The sequence below is a fragment of the Saimiri boliviensis genome, chromosome 4 (assembly GCF_048565385.1).
Source record: "Saimiri boliviensis isolate mSaiBol1 chromosome 4, mSaiBol1.pri, whole genome shotgun sequence".
In the NCBI taxonomy this organism is placed as follows: Eukaryota; Metazoa; Chordata; class Mammalia; order Primates; family Cebidae; genus Saimiri; species Saimiri boliviensis.
Window position 1 is genome coordinate 126,332,409 of NC_133452.1, and position 21,261 is coordinate 126,353,669.

The window sequence follows — 21,261 nt, forward strand, 5'->3', positions numbered from 1 at the left end:
GTAATTTATTGAATGCCTACTATGTACTTTATGTATATCATTTTAGTAATCCAGTTGAATTTAGTTATTCTTGTGTTTTAGAAGATGATAAAACTCAAAATCTCTCAGTGGCTTAGAAATACTCTGATGGAAGCATTTCAGACATTGTGGCAGCAGTTTTTGGTGGCAGATCTTCAGACTCCCATCAGATCACATCAAAGATTATATTCTACCGAGAGAGTCAGGAAGGCAGGTGAGAAGGTAAGGCCATCTGTCTCTATGACTCAACAGAGTGCTAATGATGAGCCTTTACTTCCATCTACGGAAACAAGGCTGAGCGTGGTGGCTCATGCCTGTAATTCCAGCACTTCGGGAGGCTGAGGTGGGAGGAATGCTTGAGCCAAGAGTTCCAGACCAGCCTGAGCAACATAGTGAGATAATCCCCCAGCCACTCTTCTCCCATCTCTTCAAAAAATAAAAACATTATCCAGGTGTGGTGGCACATCTGTAGCCCAGCTACTTGGGAGGCTGAGGTGGGAGAATTGCTTGAGCCTAGAAGGATCTCACCACCACACTCCAGCCTGGATGACAGAGCAAGACATTCTCTGTCTGTCTGTCTGTCTCTCTCGCTCCCCCCACACACAGACACACACAGACACACACACACACACACACACACACACACACACAGACACACAGTTCAGGAAGAGAATGAAGGATGACACAAGGGAACAGATAGTCATATGTTCTATGGTGTGCTTGTTTTTTGTGATAGAATTCATATTGTTTATTGTTGGAGGTAGCACACATACACACACACCACTAGGGAAGCAGAGAGGTGGATTGTCACAATTAAAGTGTTCCAGGCCATATTTCTCTTGAGTGATATTCTGAATTGGGCTAGACGGTTTCTGTTAGGACAGACTCATTTGACTCCTTGAATTTCTGTCTCTGTGATTGTCAGAAATGGCTTCAGGAACAATCATGAAGTAGGCAGCTTATCTTACTTCTAGGATCTTCAGTGTTCCCTTTTCATTTTATCAAAACACTCCTGTAGGACATACTCTGGTAGCCTTATTCATACTGAAGTATAAATGACTGATACTGTGCCATTTAGTGTTTTTCTTCCATGGGTAGTTTGATTAGAAATAAAAAGCTTTAAATCAAAAGAATAGATCTGTTACTAGAAATTTAGGTGACAGTATGCAGGTGATGTGAAGGGAAGCAGATTTTTTTTTAAGTTCTCAAAATGATATATTTTTGGTCATATAGCTATAATCATTATAATTCTAAGTACCTGATACCTAGTTTTCATTTTATCTTATAATGCTATGGAAATGTATTAAGTAGTATGTGCTGAGCAGGCATCATATTACAGGATTTACATATATCATTGCATTTTAAGACTTATGTCTAGTGAAGTAGGTATGATTATTCATGTTTAGAATATGAGCAAGTTAGAGAGGTTAAGTAACTTTCTGGGTAGTACTGTGGCTAGTTAATTATGCAGCTGGGTGAAGCACTCTGGCTTCTTAACTCAGCTTGGTAAATACAAGTCCTGCATACTTTTTCCTTCCGTAAAACTGTAAAGTGTGAATTATGGCAGGTGTTTCTACTTCCCTGAAATGTAGTAAAGGTGAGTCATAAGTCTTTTATACAGTAATGTGATAAGACAAATGTATTAGTTAGGACTCCCCAGAAACAGATCAATAGGATATATTAGTTATAACACACACACACACACACACACACACACACACACACACACAGAGAGAGAGAGAGAGAGAGAGAGAGAGAGAGAGAGAGAGAAGAGAGAGAGAGAGAGAGAGAGAGAGAGAGAGAGAGAGAGAGAGAGATTGATTTATTTTAAGGAATCAGCTTGGGAGATCTAAAATCTGTGGCTGATATTGCAGTCTTGAGTCCAAATTCTGAGGGCATCAGGCTGGTAACTCAGGCAAGGTCTCTACATTGTAGTCTTGAGGAAAATTCTTTCTTTGGGAAACCATGTTCTTTGCTCTTAAGGCCTTCTACTGATTGGAGAAGGCTCACCCACTATATGGAGGATAATCTGCTTTACTTTAAGTCTGCTGATTTAAATGTTAATCACATTTAAAAATATATATCTTCACAACATCTAGACCAATCTTTTACCAAAAACTGGGTACCATGGCCTAGCCAAATTTGCACGTAAAATTAACCATCACATCAGTAGCCAGAGATTTTCACTGAATAGACTTTTAAAGGTACATGGACTCTCCACCTGCCAGTTCTCTAGCTGGTTCTTGTGCTGTGGACGCAAACGCAAGGCCAGTTCAGGAGAAGAATGAAGGATGGCACAAGGGAACAGATAGTCATATATTCTACGTTGTGCTTGTTTTTTTGTGATAGAATTCATCATATTCTTTTATAGACAGAGATGTACATTTTTAAAAATTCTTCTTTGCTTTATTATTGTTGGAGGAAGCTGTTAGGCTGGCTTGGAAATCCCCAGTTGAGAAAGGGAGTAGAAAAAAAAACCCCAAGCAATATTTCAGAGTCAGGAGGGCAGCTGCAAAGGGGAGGAAGGTCAGGGGCCTGGAATTCACAGAAATCCTAAGCGTACATGATGACCAAGGAGGAGAGCAGTGCGGGCTGCCAAGCTGGATTACGGGCTTCTAACTGCCCTGTGATGGGCACTGTGAAAGAATGAGTGAATTTACTTCATAAATGCAGGGGGAACAGGTTTTACTTACAGACAATTGGAAGTCAGAAGAAATAGGGGTATTGTTATTTTTGTGTTTTTAAGTAGAACATCATGGCTCATAAAATGTTATCAGAAATGTGTGTAAATGGCACGATCGTTATGTTCTCCAAAACTACTCCTGTGTGAATGGGGACCGTGCACAAGATGGTTTATACACTCCTTCTCTCTGTGTGTATGAGAAAAAGGGCAAATAAAGGATGGAGTGGCTCCCTAACACTTCATTACCAGCATGTTACCATCTAAGCAGTCCCTTGCATGATGCCGGCCAGCTGCAGCTTCTCTAAGGGGCAGGTTTCTACCGGTCACTCACGGCAGTGCCAGGAGCCAGAGCTGTAGCTGGAAGAAAATGCAGGTCTCTTGGAGGTCGGTGTCTAGCCAGCCTTGTATCTTAAACCAGTGTGAGTCACTACAAACTAGGGGGCTTTTCAGAAAGAGCCTTATCATCTCGAGCTCTCCTTGCGTGACTTGACTTGGACCCACTGATTTTCCCACTGCTAGGAAAATTCTCTGGCTCCCCACTGGTATGGTTTTGCTTGACTTTTCACCTTCTCATTCCCACACGGTAAGCTACTGTCACTTCTTACCCTTGCAGCCACAGTACTACCTTCCTCTAGCCTTGCTTTTTTTTCTCATCTCTAAATATTTCTCAAATTCATCCTCTCCTTTCCACCACCCCCAATTTCAATGATTTCGTTCAGGCACTCATCATTGATTGCTGAACTATTACAATAACTGCCCACTATTCTTGTCTGAGTTTGAGCCCTCTACAGTCCAGGAATCACGCAGTTTTATGGGTAAACACTTATAACTCTTCAGCAGCAATCCAGCTCCTACAAGATGAAGTCTGAGCCCCATTATCACACGCAATCCCTGCTGTGATCTTCATCCACCACCTGCTTCCCAGCCGCCTCTGCTGCCACTTCCACTTGATGCTCTCAAAGTATCTTGTCATTTTCTCCCTTCTCATTCTGGGATACTGGTTGGATAACTCGAATGTCCTAACATCTTCTCTGCCCAGACACTATCTTCTTTTCTTACCTGATGTAGAATAAGGTGGCAATAAGCAAGCAAGGAAATACATTTCCTTCTTCCCTGGATCTAGAATAATTCAAAGCAGCCTTAAAATGAGAAATGATGCTGGGGAATGAAGTAGCTGCTGTGCTGACCCTGTTAGTGGGCTCTGTGTGTGTGTGTGTGTGTGTGTGTGTGTGTGTGTGAGAGAGAGAGAGAGAGAGAGAGAGAGAGAGAAACAGACAGACAGACAGACAGTCGACAGACACTTGGGCATTTTTAGCCTTGGTTGTGGCAGAACTTTCTTTCTGAATTTCTACTTACATGAGACCAAGCTGCCAAGCCAATAAATTCACCCCGCAGGCATTCATCAGGGGCTCACTCCTAAGAACTGGGATTCTGAAGTTGCTGCCCACACAGTCAGTTTGAATTTCAGTCTAAGTACTCTGGGGTAAGATGTGTCCCTTTTTCTTTTTTTCAACTCATCTCAGGTTCTGACTCCAAGATCTCCATGAGGCCAGGCCTGTGCTCCCCATTTCCTCCACTTCAGAATTGTAAGGTTGTGGGGTTCTGGCAAGGTTTCAGGGAATGGGAGGGAAGATTTAGGCTTGTGGAAAATAAAAATCAGGTATTCTTGCAGGCTGTTTCTGCTTCCTGTCCTGCCATGTAGTTTCCTCCAGGGATAAAGCAAGGAAGTGACAGGCCCAGAGCACTTTGGGAAAGAGAGATCTATTGCAAAGATAAAATGAAATCTACTGTGGCCTTTGGTGCAGATGTGGGGGCTTTGAGCCACACAGTTTTTCCGGGTGGATCTCAGGTGTTCTAAGAGCAGGATGTGCAAAAGATGTCAGGGAAAACCCAAATATTAGTATAGACATTTGAAATGAACTTAGCATTTATTCCCAAAAAGAGGTTTGGTTGGATTGGTTTGCTACCATGTAATATAAAGCATCCCACCTGAGCAGAGTTCTCCACCAAGCCAGCTCAGAGTGATCAGGCAATGATCCCCAGTTACAATCAGATGTGGCTTAAGGTAGCAGCAAAATTGTTTCCACTTAATATACATGGAACAGCTCTGCTTTCCTCAGAAGAGGGCAGTGGGAGTGCCAGTCACTTCAAGTTTCATAGAGTTTGTTTCTGTGCAATAATAAAGCTTTTGTTTTAATGAAAAAGTAATTCTTTCACTTAAGTAGCTACTGTTTGAAGTAAAAGAGTAAGTGTGTAAAAGCTATTATCAAAAGCAATTTTCTGAAGTCTCATTAATAAAGACAGGTAATGAAAATGGAAGGCTAAAGACAATATAAAGACATAACTTTGCTTGTGTGTCAGTAGGGAAGAACTGAATATTTATAATTGCTTTTTTTTACACTAACATGTTTGTCTAAGTTTTTATTGTCTCCAGCAATGGAGACAATGAATTTAAAAAAAAACCCTTCTGAATTTAAAAAGGGGTATGTATTGGAAAGATACAGGGACATCTCAAATAACTGAAGGTTTAACAATCAGCTTGGGAAGGATAGATACAGAATGCATGGATTTTGTATTGTGAGAGCTGTGATTAAGGTGACCAAGTTGCAATAGCTTCTAGTCTCTGCATCTTTGTTGTTTCATGTTTCCTGAAGTGACAATTTTTTTGGCTTAGTCATCTACCCCCACATCAAACAAGTGTAAATAGGCAATATCACCTAATAGCTAAAATTTACTAATGCTTCCTACATGTTGACCAAGGGTAGATACAGGAGCAAAAACCAGCAGGGAGTCATCAGCAGAAGTGATGGGTAGGTGGGTCCAGCTCTTGGATTTGTGGAGATCCTGAGCCAGCGTTTACATGAGTCATACAGCTTTCTTCCATTTCTTGGGCATTGGAAATGTTAACCAGGGTGTTTAGGGATAGAATAGAATGAAGTAAACACTTGAAATGTCAGTAGAAACATGGAATGATCTATTTTTGTTCATCATCCATTTAACTGAAATATTTTGAAAGGTTTCTCATTGTTTTGTTTTATCCCTTCTCCTCCCGTTTTCTTATTTTTAAAAATTTCATCCCCATTCTATCAATTACCACAATCCCTACCTCTCCTCTATCTTTTCCTTTACTCAATACAGCAATGTCATCCATCACTTAATTCTTGCCAGGGGCCCCAAAGTCAGATGTCTCCAGGGATCAGGTATCATACCTGTAAGGACGGTGTCAAACTGAAAAACACAGGCCCTTTACGGGTCCTTTCTTAAACCACTAGGGCCAGTATTCCACCTTTGATTTTTCATGTGAAATTTCCCAATTTTTACGTGTTTGTTCATTTGTTTTTAAAAATGACTAGGTCAGCCACCGTGTGTCCACGTTGATAACTCTATCAGCAGGGGACAGTTTTGGTTAGGATACTCTTAGCAGAGTGACGTGAGGGAGCTGGGGAGCTGCATCTCCAACCTGGCTTCTGAAGGGACTGCAGAGGCTTGATTTGATTTAACCTCTCTCTCCTAATTGACTTTATACTATGAACCATATTTTTGTATGTGTATTTATTACTATTCCACCAGACGACATATTTTTAAGCCTAATCAGTGATGATAAGATGATTGATATTTAATTATCAGTTGGCTACTTTGTCACTTCTGCTCTCCCAGTTAGATTTCAGGCTCTTTTTTTTTTTTTTTTTTTGAGACAGAGTCTGTCTGTTGCCCAGGCTGGAGTGCAGTGGCTCGATCTCTGCTCACCGCAGCCTCCGCCTCCCTGGTTCAACTGATTATCCTGCCTCTGCCTCCTGCGTAGCTGGGATTACAGGTGCCCCCCCACCGACGCCTGGCTAATTTTTGTATTTTTAGTAGAGGGAGGTTTCACCATGTTGGTCAGGCTGGTCTTGAACTCCTGACCTTGTGATCCGCCTGCCTCAGCTTCCCAGAGTGCTGGAATTACAGATTGAGCCACCGCACCTGGCTGAGATTTCAGGCCCTTCTATGGAAGAGGCCTATGGGTACTTAAGACACACATACACATACACACACACACACACACACATATATATTCTTGCTTTTTCCTTCTGCTTTTAAAGGCAAGGACATATTTTTAATTAACTGACATAAACATCCATTTTAAAATATAAGATTAACTATTTTCTAGTATGTTTTTGGTATTTGAGTTTGTCTTCCTAATGTATTTGTTTTGTGGGGCTATTTTCAGAGATGCGTTTGGTTTTCTTTTAGGCAAGTTATTTAAAATGTTCTTTCTCTGGTTGTAAAGACTATTTGTAGATACTCAAATGCAAATTAGTTCTGATGTCTCCATTTCTATAATTTTAATATGATTGAATTTAGGTGGACTTGCAAAAAAAAAAGTCTGAAATTTTTTGAATTTTTTTTTTTACATTTTTAGAAAAATTTTGAGTTTGGATACTTTGCATACTTTTAATTTTATTTGTAATCTGTTTGGGGAGATTTATGGAGGTGTGGGAGCACATAAGACCAAAGAATCTTTGAGTGGGAAGAGACCACAGAGTAAGCAAAGGCATGCTCCCTTGGAATAGGAGAGTGCTCGCTATACACAAAGCAGTTTGGGAGTACTGTAGTTGTACATTTTTGAATGATTTTTCTTATTGTGAGAGAGACCACACAGTGAAAGGAAAATGATGTTGAAAAATTTCTCCCTCCTCTGTCCCATCAGCAAGCTTAGTTTCCCTAGAAATACAGAGCTAAGTAACACTAACCAGTGTACAATCATTATACCCTAGAAAGAGTTTGTGTTCTAAATTCCATTGTTCTTTCATAGGCTGATGAACTGGGTCTTACTACCTAGAAAGAAACCTTTGACTTCCTTAACTCTGCCTGATGCTTCCTCCCTTGAGTCAGAACTTAGCAGTAACCTTCCTGCTTTGTCTCCCTCCTATCCCTCTTCCTCTCACCTCCACCCAGGCTCTTCTGCCTTTGTAGTTAAGGGCTCCTGCATACCTCCCCTAAAAGAAGAGAGAGCCAGCTAATGGCCTCACCACTAGAGCCCCTCCCCTTCACTTATCACCTAAAGGTGGTTTCCAGGTGAGACTGAGAGCTATTTATTTGATAAAAGGTTTCATACCTTAATTGTTCAACAGGTTTTGAAAATTATTAACTAAAGCAAGCATGAGGTGCCCCAAATTTACCATATTTCATTTTGCCTTAAAGGAGTTAGGCACAGGTTATTGCATCTTCCTTCACTGTTATCTTCTACATCCATTTATTTGTGGTAGAGGTTGTTTTCCTTGGGATCTCTAAAATCAGATAATGTGATCTTGCTTTGTTACTTATTTATAAATAAAAAACTAGTCATATAAGGATAGTTTTGGGCCATACAATATATTTTTATACAACATCAAGGAAGTTAGTATTTGTACCTACGTACCTAAGGGAATTTTAAAGAAAATTGTACCTTTGATTTTCCAAATTTTGAAGAAAAAGTTTTCCATTTTTGTTTATGTAAAATATCAAAATTATGTGATACTGGCCAGGCTCATGCCTGTAATCCTAGCATTTTGGGAGGCTGAGGTGGGCAGATTGCCTGAGCTCAGGTGTTCGAGACCAGTCTGGGCAACATGGTAAAACCCCGTCTCTACTAAAATACAGAAAATTAGCTGGGCATGGCAGCACGCACCTGTAGTCCCAGCTACCTGGGAGGCTGAGACAGAATTGCTTGAATCCAGGAGGTGGAGGTTGCAGTGAACTGAGATCATGCCACTGCACTGTAGCTTGGGTAACAGAGTGAGACTCCATCTCAGAAAAAAAAAAATGTGATACTGAATCTATCTTTTATTTACTGTATTGTATATTATTAATAAATGAATAGCAGAGGAATTTATTATTATTATTATTTTGGGATGGAGTTTTGCTCTCTTGCCCAAGCTGGAGTGCAATGGTGCGATCATGGTTCACTGCAACATCTGCCTCCCAGGTTCAAGTCATTCTCATGCCTCAACCTCCTGAGTAGCTGGGACTACAGGTGCTAATTTTTTGTATTTCTAGTAGAGACGGGGTTTCACCGTGTTAGTCAAGATGGTCTTGATCTCCTGACCTCGTGATCCACCCGCCTCAGCCTCCCAAAGTGCTGGATTACAGGCATGAGCCACTGCGACCGGCCCTCTTTTATATTTTTCTGTCTAAAATTATGTTTAGGACTAAGGCAAGCAGATCATCTTTCTTTGGTGACCTGTTGACACAGGCTACTGCCTGTAGTGCTTCTCTAAGTGGTTTTTTTTTTTTTTTTTTTTTTTGAGACGGAGTTTCGCTCTTGTAACCCAGGCTGGAGTGCAATGGCGCCATCTCGGCTCACCGCAACCTCCGCCTCCTGGGTTCAAGCAATTCTCCTGCCTCAGCCTCCTGAGTAGCTGGGATTACAGGCATGTGCCACCAGGCCCAGCTAATTTTTTGTATTTTTAGTAGAGACGGGGTTTCACCATGTTGACCAGGATGGTCTCGATCTCTCAACCTTGTGATCCACCCGCCTCGGCCTCCCAAAGTGCTGGGATTACAGGCTTGAGCCACCGCGCCCGGCCTTCTCTAAGTGTTTTTGAAGAAATGTTAGGAGAAATTTCTTAGATCAAAACTATCACTTTGTCCTTGCAACCTGTACATGTTGATCTTGTGAGCATAGGAAGACTAAGTAACACTGAAACACACCACAAAAGTCCTTGCTATGGGCTGGGTGCAGTGGTTCTTGCTTGTTATTCCAGTACTTTGAAAGGCCAAGGCGGAAAGATTGCTTGAGACCAGGAGTTTGAGAGCAGCCTGGTCAACATAGCAAGACCACGTATCTATAAAAATATTGAAAAATAAAACTAGCTGGGTATGGTGGCATGTGCCTGTAGACCCAGCTACTCAAGAGGTTGAGGCAGGAGGATCTCTTGAACCCAGGAGTTAAAGTCTGCAGGGAGCTATGATCATATTTCTGCATTCCAGCCTGGGCAATAGAGCAAGACCGTATCTCTTAAAAAAAAAAAAAAGACCTTGCTATTTCCCCTCAATTTTTCATTTTGAAAATATTCAGATTTACAGACAGGTTGAAAGAGTAGACCAATGAATACTTGTTGTTAGCCTATTATCAAATTTAATAGTTTTCTTTGTTTTTATGGAAACAATAAAAATAAATGCAGACATCTTGAGTTTCCTCAGCCTGCATCTCCTATGGATAAGGACACTTTCCTGCATATCCACAATACTATTATCGCATCTTAGAAAACTAACAAGAATTTCCTTATGTTGTCTAATAAACAATCCATGTTCCATGTTCAGATTTCCCCAAAATGTCTTTTTAGCTTTTAAAAAAGAATCCAGAATCCAACCGAGGTTCATGAATCAGTTGTTATCGCTTTTGTTCTTTTAAATCTAGAACAATTCCTCCTTTTTGGGTGTGTATGCTTCATGTCATTGACCTTTTTGAAGGATCTAGGACAGTTGTCTTGCAGAATGCGTCACAATCAGAATCAGGATTGGTCTGTTTCCTCATGTGCTTTCTATTTTTGGGTTTTTTTTTCAGTGAATATTTTGAAATATACATACAGAAATATGCCTAAGTTATAAGTATGTGGGTTTGTGAAAGTTTACTTTTCAGCCTCTGGGATTTTAAATTTTTGGCTACTTTGCAAACCCTTATCTCTGCACTTGTTTCTCCATTGCCTGTAGAGAATGCTTATTGGTCAAGACAATTTCCTGGCACTTTCCTACAGATCAGGGTGTTAAGGCTGGGCGGCATCCAGTTTAGGCAGTTCCATTGTACTTATCTCAGATCCCCCACTGGCGTTTCAATTAAAGAAGTTATTGTTCAGTTCCCCTTCTAAAAATGTTGCATTATGTAATTATCCTGGCTTTAGGAGATTTGGGTTGTTTTTATACCATGTGAATGAATTGGCTATTAGGAAAGTCATTTTAAAGCTTTTGGTGATCTAATTTAATTGTTGAAACTGCTCTAATAACTAGGTTGTAGAAGACACAATACAGCATGTCCTTGAATGTTTTGTTCAATGTCTTTTTGTTATAATGTAGATGAGAAAAAAATCAGATCCTGGCTGGGGCTGCTGTCTGTGGAGTTTGCACTTTCTCCCTATGCCAGCATGGGTTTTCTCTGGATGCTGTGGTTTGCTCCCACATTCCAAGGATGTGCTCATGAGGTTAACTGGTCCCAGTCTGAGTGACTGTGGGCATTGATTATGAGTGCACCCTGCCATGAGATGGTGTCCTGTTCAGGTGTGGTTCCTTCCTGCCTTATCCCCTGAGCTGCTGGGATGGGTTCTGGCCACTCTTGATCCTGAACTGTAATAAGCAGGTTGGAAAAGAAATGAATGACAAAATGCAAATTATTGTAAAATAAAAATTTGTAAGGTCTACAATGATCCTACAAATGCATGACAATAAACGATGTGGCATGAAAGTGCTCAGTGGGTCCACTATATCTGTGGTTGGTTTTGAACTGCATGGCAGTAGGAGGTAGTCTTGATATTTTTTACTTTGCAAACATTTATTCTTTGTTTTAATCTACCACCCCAATGACTGCCATCATTTACTGATTCACCAAAAATTTGGTAAATAATTATCTTACTTGTTTTTATTAATCTTCTGTAAATATATGTATAGCTCACATTTATTTCAATATTTAATATTAGGAGTGTTTTGGTCTTTATTGAGAAGTTTGGTGATATTTTTGTGACCAGAAATATTTGCCGTAGGAACTTAACTCTTGTTTATATTAGCCTATGTAAAATTGGTTTCATCATATATCATTTCACTTAAAGCAGCAGTTTCCAAGAAGCTACTGATGGTGTTGGGGTTTTGGTTTGTAACTACCTAGTGCTTTTTTGGTTGTAGAGGCTCGGCATCAGTCCAGAAGTGGCTCATGGTCATTTGTGAAAAAGGACAACTGTTAAAATGTATTACGACCTAGGCCTGCTTTATCTTCACTATCCTAATTGCTCTGCCCCCTTGTTGGTGTGGTCACTCCACAGTTCTTTCATCTATCTCGTTTTCAGCAACATGCCAAATGGAGATAACAAATAATGGTGTGAATTGGGGTCTTAACCTGGGGTCAGTGGGTCAGTGAATCCCATAAAATGATATGCAAAGTTTGCGTGTATTTACTCTTGCACTTTGTTCTGGAGAAAGGTTTTCATAGATTTCATTAACCTTTCAGGGGTGTCCATGAGCCCCAAAATGTTAAAAACTGACTTAGTTACTTCTTCATAGAGTTTCCCATATTTTCTCTAACTCTTGACATAAATTCTTTTTGCTTTTGGTAATCTTTTTATGTATTTGTATTGGATTAAAATATTATAAGGAATATAATTAAGTTCATTCAGAATCTTAGTCATCACCCAAAGATAATCGCTATTTACATATGGGCAACTGTCTATTACATGTACATGCACATGCACATGCACATATTTTAAGAAATCATTCTCTATGAATTACTTCTTTACTAAATGTAGATCATAACATTTTTGTTTAATTGCTATAGACTGTGGTATCCATATAACGATTATTTAGTCAGTCCCCTCTTGATGGACATAGCTACCGTATTTGTATTTTAATAGGAATCAAACCTTAGGCAACAATACTAGAATACTGATAACCTTGTTGGTTACAGAAGCCCTCTTCCTTTGTCATACCTTTCCAAGCCCCACATCAAAGGTTAGGCTCTGGCCTTTGAGTGAGAGAACATATTTGCTTTTCTCAAAACAAAAGGGAAGTGTAGTTCCACATTCTTCTCTAGCCCCCAAAATAGTAACATGATTTGGCCAGTCATTTCAAATCGATAAAGAATATAATATGTTTTCTTTAGGATCAATCTACTTTAAAGCATCTCCATTTAAATCTGTTCTCAATTTTCAGGGTTCAAGTGATCCTACTTTTGTGTAGTTCACCTTATATTTTAAAAAAGTGTTCATGAAATTTTGTGGGAAAAAATCCAATACTTTAATTGTTAAGATACTTGGAACATGTAGCCTGGGAGAGGCTTTACCACATGAAAATATGTATGATTTCCCTCAGTTTTTTTTTTTTTTTTTTTTTGTGTGTGTGTGTGTGGTCTATGTTTTCCTTTGATATATTGCTGAAAGAAGTGTTGTTGATTATCTTTTCCTCTTTTTCTTTCCTATCTGTTTACCAATGACACTACCAGATTAGAGCCTGCACCAGACAACACCCATGGGTCCAGGGGTGGTAACTGTTCCCATCTGGCTATAAGTGATTAATGGTGTTTATGTCATGGCATAAATCACATTTCGTTGTTCAATCAGCTGAGACTCAGGCCGTTAAAAAAATTTACTCTACAAAAATCAATAACCAGTGGTTTTTGGAAAGGAGCAGTTCTTTAACAGTTATTCTCCAAGTCTGTCTGTTAAGATAAATAATCAAATTACTATACTCACTAAAATAGTACAGGTAACAAGAAATATAATCTTGCAGATAAAGGATGACCTTAAGTAAGGACAGATAGGAAGCCATTTTTAGGAAGACAGAAAGCAGCCAAAGAAATCCAATACCCTCTTAAAAGTCTTTAAGAATGTCACCCTTTTTTAAAGCATGGAAAATAAATTGGGTTGATAATAGCAGACTGTGACTGACTTAATGCCACTCACAACTCCCTATGGATTGTAGCTGCAATACAGAAAACCAATTTTATTTACTTTTGCCTCAAGTTTGCCTAACACTTTATTGTCATTAGAAAAATATACAGACTCTAAATAAATAAATTAGCCAAGATGATGAAATTTTATGTAAAATAAAATGGAAGATAGCTTTTTTGGGGGAAAGAATAGAGAGCTAAGTCTTAACGTACCTCACTTTGTGGGAAATGTTACATGAACTTCCAAGATAATGGAGTTTACACCTACTATGTACCTGCAAAAAAGAAAAAAATAAAATAATGGTGTTAACCATGCATAGCCACATGCCTAAACAGATTGAGATTAGGTCAGTAGCCCTGAGGCAATTAGAGTTTATTTCACGTACCTTGGGTCAGTGTTTTGGGATGTGGCTCACACAGGCTGTTGGTGCTGCAGTTCCCACTGCTTTTGTGGGAAGCTCAGTGTTTTTGCTCAAATTGGAGCATGCCTCACTGATTTCTGCCTGCAACTTGCTTCTTAGGAATCCATGGCTGCAAGTTACGTTTCAGGAATTGGAGTTACACCAGTTTTGCGTCTTTACTGTGAGTCTCAAGGAAGTAGAATTCTCAGTCGGAAAGTCAAGACTTCCTTTTGATACATTATTATATTTATAATTTTGCAGCAGAGACAGTCAACATCCTTGTCTCATTAGTAAGCTAGCGGCTTTCTAAATAATCACAAACATAACCCAACAATGAAGGGAGGAATCACATCTTGTGCCTTTTCCCTCTGTGGAAGATATAGCACTTATATGCAAGACATGACCCTGCAGATTCACTCCAGCTAGATGAAGGGAGGACTAACCTTCAGGCAAAGTGCTTTGGTAAAAGCATCATGTTTCTCATTTCACTGTGTAATGACCAGGAGCCGAGAAGAGCTCTGTTTCCTGTCACTGCACTGCATCATTCTCATTTACATTATTGGCAGCTGTTACTTTGCTAGGAGTTTAAATTATCTCAAGAACTCTAAACCGAGTTCAGATGTTTGTTTATTGGCGCTGCCATAGGCTTCTGAAAACAGTCTTTTGTGTTCTCCCCGTCTTAAGAAAAGGCTCTTCTCAGAATCAGCTCTTCCTCCCTCCTTGCTCTTTTCCGGGAACCTGCTTCAGTCTCATGAAGAACATTAAATAAAGAGGACAGGGGCTTAAAACTGGTGGGAACGAGTCTCCAGTGATGAGGCGACTTGAAGCGGAAAGGAGTTGGGACCCAACATCCTGCATTTGTGCTTTGTTTGCGAAACTTCGAGTTAGTTGCATTAATGAATTAACCAGCAGGCTAGTAATGGAAAATGTTTCTCCTGTCCTGCTGGGGGAGCCAAATACTATAGATTTGTAACAGGAAGGCTGTTGATTCTGGCTTCATTGTTGGGCCAGTCATTTGTGAGCTGGTGGCCGGACCACAGGCCACACACTTCTTCGGTGCAAATCTTCATGTATTGGAACTGCCTGGGTATTGTTTTTGCGATTGGAGACTTGGCCAAGAAAAGATGGTGAGCCCCGGGTTTTCTATTTTTGGTTTCTGTATATCCCCTCAGCCCTGAGGGTGGTGTAGGATGCCAGACCCAGTTTGGGGGCAGGGAGGACGGGGGATGTTTAAATCGATAAGCATATGTGAGTGTTTTGCTGTTAATGCTTTCTCTGTGTCATTCTCTGTAGAGTTCCGGGAACGCGTCCTATCGCTGCTCCATGTCTTCCTCTGCGGATTTTTCCGATGAGGATGATTTCAGCCAGAAATCTGGTTCCGCATCCCCAGCTCCGGGAGACACCTTACCCTGGAATTTGCCTAAACATGAGAGATCGAAAAGAAAGATTCAAGGGGGCTCAGTGCTGGACCCTGCCGAGAGGGCAGTGCTTAGGATTGCAGGTAAGAGCTTCGGGGAAGAGGATGGAGCGGGGGAAGAGAGTTGCGGAAATTCACCCATCTGCCCCCTGGGGGGCCATAGCGAGGGAGCTGATGCACTGAGCAGGAATCTGTGCACAAGGTGGGGGAGGATGATGACCATGTTTACTTTATGCCTTGTTTTACCGATAGAGCCATTTGCCCTGCCTGCTGGTGACTAAGCTGTTTGGCCTTGCCTTCTGGTTGGATGAATCGATTCCTTTGAAATGCAAGGAAATATTTACAGACATTTGGACTAAACTTTCCTATTTACTGCAGTAGTTACCGTAACATTCTGAAAGTATTAACTACAGTGATTCCCAGTATATTTGCGGGAAGCTGGAAATGAGCAGCCTTTATTTTCTTTTTTGCCCTGGGGCACTGAGCTACGCAGATTTAACTCAAGAAGATTCTCGGTTTTTGGTACCCAGGATTGCAACGCATATTCCGGCAACTTGGGTGTTGTTTTTCTTTAAATGTAGCATCATCGTATCCATCGCAGTTTTTTGTCCTAAGTGCTTTTGAGGGATTAGCCATCACGCCTTCCTGATTAATTAATACATGAGATGTGCCAGTGCTTCTGTTCTGTGTTAGCCGGTGTTCCCTTGCATTGGCCCTAAAAGCTGAAGCAGAAGTGATGGCTTGTTTTACCCAGCCGAAAGATGAGAACACTGTGGAAAGCAACCCTCCAACTCCTGTGTGGTTTGTGTGTATGTTTCCTGTGCATCAGCGGTGCTTCCAGAGGTGGTGGTTTCTTTCTTCCCTCAATAGTTGCTTTTTTTTTTCCTTCTTGGAAATGGTAACAGGGCAGGATGGAGTGTGTCCTTGGGGACTTTCTTGCAAAAGGCCAGGTGTTGACTTTAAGTTTGTTTCTGCAGCCAGTGAGTGGTTCGGGGTTCCTTTCCTTCCCTCTCTCTTCCGCTCTTAATTCTGGGGGTCCCTTTCAACAGATTTATTTATTTATTTTTTGCCTCCTATACTATATTGCAAAGTTGGTACTTTCTCTTCCTCCAAGGGGGCTGGAAGGGACCAGTCCAGATTCCAGTCATCAATGCAGTTGAGAACCCCCTTTTTGTCCCCCCAATGGGATTTTCTGATTAGGGCAAAAACAAACAGTGTCCAGCCTGCCGTTCTCTAGTCAGGGTTTCTGGGGCAACAGCCTTGAGTTTCTTCTGGCTTCCGCTGTGAGATGCTGGCTGGTCTTACCCAGGCCTTTGAAGAGCAAGGGGTGGAGTGAGAAAGGGGAGGTGGAGGGAGGATGGAGACTGTGAGAGTGAGCAGGGATAGCCTTGGAAAGTCAAGGCAGACCAGAAACTGTTTAGTCACTGAGGCCTGCCTGCTTTCCCTGTTGAGAACTTTCCCGTAGGTCTGAGGCCCAAGGGAGAGGAGAGGACTGCCTATACAGGTGACACGGCCCATACCAGAGGTTTGACTCAGCAGAAAGGGAAGATAGAGGAAAGGAGGGTGTGAGTGAGAAGTTACTGGGGGCTGGCGGTCCACCAGGGCATCAAACTGGGATGCCCGTTCTATGTAATTTTTGGAAGGTAGAAGGTACTTCTGGGCTGAGAGTTTTGGTGGTAGCGGCAGAAATGGATGTTTTGCTTTCAGTAATGAAGGAAGGAGTTACGACAGAAGGACAGGGCAGGTGTTTGTTAGAGGGAATGAGATTATATAACTTGGGAAAGACTCTGCTGGGCAGGAAGTCGAGAAATTGGTGGTCCTAACCATCAGTGTACACTGCAGGTGGGAAGGAATTAAAGAACTGGATATTCTGATGTAGTGTACACAAAGGTGCTGATGCCGTTAGTAGATTGTGGACTCACTGAGACAGGGGCCATCGCTTGTTAATTGTAAAATGTTCACTGAGTTTGTAGGGATAACTGTGAAGTTGGTGGCAGTTGATGCACTGGGGACCTCAAAATTCTATACTTTAAAAATTACAGGCTGGGCGTTGGGGCTCACGCCTGTAATCCCAGCACTTTGGGAGGCTGAGGTGGGTGGATCTTGAGGTCAAGAGATCAAGAGCAGTCTGGTCAACATGGTGAAGCCCCGCCTCTACTAAAAATACAAAAATTAGTTGGGCATGGTGGTATGCACCTGTAGTCTCAGCTACTACAGAGGCTGAGGCAGGAGAATCACTTGAACGTGGGAGGCGGAGGTTGCAGTGAGCTGATATCACGCCACTGCACTCCAGCCTGGTGATAGGGTGAGACCGTCTGAAAACAAATGAACAAACAAAAAAATGAATTCTTAAGAAGCAGAAAAAAATAAAATGAAACAATAAACAGTAGGGAAGTGTATTATTTTTAATTAATTAATTAATTTATTTATTTATTTTGAGATGGATTCTCACTCTGTCACCCCCAGGCTGGAGTGCAGTGGTGTGATCTTGGCTCACTCCAACCTCCGCTTCCCAGGTTCAAGTGGTTCTCCTGCCTCAGCCTCCGAAGTAGCTGGGACCACAGGCATGTGCCACTGCACCCGGCTAACTTTTTTTTGTATTTTTAGTAGAGATGGTGTTTTACCAGGTTGGCCAGGCTGGTCTTGAATTCCTGACCTCAAGTGATCCACCCACCTGGACCTCCCAAAGTGCTACGATTACAGGCATGAGCCACACGCCTGGCCTACGATTGTATTTTAAATAAATATTGGTAAATTGGCTTTTTCTAGACAAATATAAACAATATTCATAGATGGAGGACAGACTTGGGGGGCCAGTCCACAAATATCTGTTTAACTTATAATGTGGCTAAATTATGAAATTCAGATATATTATGAGTTAAATTGGCCACCGATCACCCAGTGTGAGGACGAGGGTATGGGTTATCTAGTGGAATTTGGTGCTGTGGATAGTATGAAAACATGATTGACATTTCCACTAATAATTTTATTATACATTTTCACATTTGTCCTGAAACTTATCCTCTCCCTGAAATTCATCCCTTTTAGGAAAAGAGGTGAAATTCAGAAATGGTCTGAGGTTGTCTGTAGTGGTCATTACTTAGTAATAAAAGAGCTGAGAGTTTAATATTTTTATTTGTTTTTAAGGTCATAAAAATAGATTTGATTGTGAAAATGTCTGTTGAATCAAAAAGACGATGTAGTCTGTGGGATACCTTAATTCACCCACAGTTAGCAGCTACGTATTGAGCCCCTGCATTAAAATGAAGATTAGCACACAGTTCTGCCTTTAAAAAGGCATAGTTTCCAGAGAGGTTGGTGAATGGATACAAACTTATGGTTAAAAAAAGTAAGTCCTAATATTCCATAGCAGAGTAGGATTTCTATAGTTAGCAATAATATATTGTATAATTCAAAATAGCTAGAAGGAAGGACTTGAAATGTTACCAATACATAGAAATGATAAATGCTCAAGGTGATGGATACATCAAATACTCTGACTTGATCATTACATATTCTATGCATGTAAAAAACACATACAGATACCATCATTAATATGTAAAATATGTATCAATAAAAGAAAAAAGAATAAGCTGGAAAAGAAAGGTCATAGTCTAATATGATAAATGGATGTTAGACAGTTACAATGTGCTGTAATTATTAGTTGTTACAGAGATTGGTTATGATGGCTGTAAGCGCCTAAAATTAAAAGAACCCAGAGGAAGTGTAAGTAACTTGGGGGAAGAAGGGAGGCATGGGAGGTTCCTGAAAGGCTTCTGAGAAGAAGTACCACTTGAACTCAGATTTAAAGAGCTTGATAGAATTCTGGTGAAAGGGAAGCCCACTTTAGAGGGGTGGAACTACAAGAACAAAGGTAGGGACATGGGTTTAAATGGGAACTGCAAGTAATTTATGTAGCTAAGTATGGGATTTGGAAGGGAAAGGCAGAAACTGTAAAGATGCTTGTTTGCAATCCTGAGGCAATTGAACTATTTATGTTGTAAGTGCTAGGAACCACTGAAAGATTTTTAAGCAGTTGAGTGGCATAATCAGGTTTACGGTTTGGAAAGTCATTGATGGTGTCACATGTCGAATACTTATTTATTTATTTAAAATTTATTTGTGAGTTGAGTTTGCTCTATTGCCCAGGATGGAGGGCAGTGGCGTGATTATAGCTCACTGCCACTTCTAACTCCTGGACTCAAGGGATCCTCCCATTTTAGCCTTCCCAGTAGCTGGACTACAGGTGTGTACCACCATTAAATTTTTTTTTTTTTTTTTTTAATAGAGATGGGTTCTCATTGTGTTTCCCAGGCTGGACTCAAATTCCTGGGCTCAAGTAATCCTTCTGCCAACTTCACTTTTTTTTTTTTTTTTGAGACAGGGTCTTCCTCTGTTCCTCAATCTGGATTGCAGTGGTGTGATCTCAGCTCATTGCAGCCTCTACCTCCAGGGCTCAAGCAATCCTCCCACCTTACCCTCCCAAGCAGCTGGGACTAAAAGTGTGTGCCACTATGCCTGGCTAATTTTTGTAGAGACAGGGTTCTGCCATGTTGCCCAGGCTGGTCTCCAAGTCCTGCACTCAAGCAATCTGACCACCTTGTCCTCTCAAAGTACTAGCATTATGGGGCGGGAGCCACTATGCCTGGCCCAACTTCATATTTCTAGTGCTTTTGTATTTGTTGTGGTTTCATCATGTTAAAATCTGAGACAGTAGTATGTTTACTTCTTATCTCTCAGGGTCAATGTGAGACTAGAACAATGAAATGTAAGGAAAGGGGCTTTTAAAAACCCATTGTATAAATGCTTTTTACATATGAACAATACAGATCTGCTGTTCTTAGCTGCAGGATATTGTAAGTTGCGTTTTTCAGTCATAAACTACCTGTAAACATACATGGTTTGTCAGTGATAATGCTATTTTAATAAAAGGATTTTTGTCCTATCCAAATTCTTTGAAGTTGGAATTGAAGGATCAAAGTAGAATCAGACTTGGAACTCAGGCAAACTTGGGTTTTAATTCCTCCTGTGTCCCTGACAATTTACCGAACTTTTCTTAGCTCCAGTTTCTTTATCAAAGGGTCATGGTTGTGGTGATTAAACATAACAGTGAATGCAAACAATTTTGCAAACTCCTTGGTACATCAAATGCTCTATAAATGATAGCTTACTAATGCCCAGATATTCTTCTAAGCACTTAATATGGTATCCTATTTAGACCTCCCAAGAATCCCATGAAGTAAGTACTATGCTTTTCTCCATTTTTCAGTTCATATCTGCTGAGAAAGGAAGAGAAATTTGCCAAGGTCGTAGTGTCAAGAAGTAGCAGAGCTGGGATCTGAATTCAGGCAGTCTTGACTCCAAAGTCCAGGCTATTTACTGCTATGCTTTTGCTGCTTCTCTGTGGAATACACTATTATTATTAGCATATTGACTCAGTGTTATCCTTCCAAGAATGCATGGGGTAAAGGCTGTTTTGAAAAACAACCCAAATGCTGCTTCTACTCATTTTGACTAGTTCCTTAAATGGGTGATTAAAATTGTGTGTGCTGACTATATTCATAAAACTGGGTGCTACTGGGAGTCAGTCTCTGATGAAGGCTCAGATGTACCGTCAATGACCTTACTCATTGTAAAGGAGACATTTTTGAGAGACCTATGTCTCTATATGTGTGGTCTTTAAATGAATGACTCTCAAGGATCTAATTGCTAACCCTTTTATTTCAAAGACGGTGTCCCATATGACACCTGGTTGTTACTTCATGAACTAATGTGCACATAAATGCATATCAAGCTGTAAGAAAACTCTGGTAACCTTAAAGAGTTACTGGGACAAGGGTTCAAACTCATATTATAAACCAGTGGTCAGGATAGAAAAAAGAGATGTGGTCTTGCTTTGTTTGGAATGACAAATGTAGACCAATTGCTGACTAAGAATTAAGTGCTCCAGTTCTATCTCAAGTCAGTTTTTTTTTTTTTGAGTACACAATTTTTTTTTCAAGAGGAACTTATCCCTATCTAAGCTTTAATGGAAAATGGTCCATATTTCACAACACCCAACAATAAAAAAGAAATTAAAAAAATCGTGGAGGGCAAAAGGTCAATATATATGAAAGGAGGAAATAGGGAAGGA

The 21,261-nt window shown here is 40.6% G+C and overlaps 1 protein-coding gene across 20 annotated transcripts in view; it reads left to right on the forward strand.

Moving 5' to 3' along the window:
• DST (dystonin) overlaps nucleotides 1-21,261 on the forward strand; it is a 498,104-nt gene that overhangs the window by 92,734 nt on the left and 384,109 nt on the right. For 18 of the 20 annotated variants that reach the window (XM_074398159.1, XM_074398165.1, XM_074398139.1 and 15 more), the window contains exon 4: nucleotides 15,005-15,212. In XM_074398159.1, coding sequence (XP_074254260.1) covers nucleotides 15,005-15,212 — 208 coding nt within the window. Of the gene's footprint in view, nucleotides 1-14,678; nucleotides 14,839-15,004; nucleotides 15,213-21,261 lie in introns of those variants that run through there. The other 2 variants (XM_074398151.1, XM_074398160.1) reach the window with 2 other exon arrangements.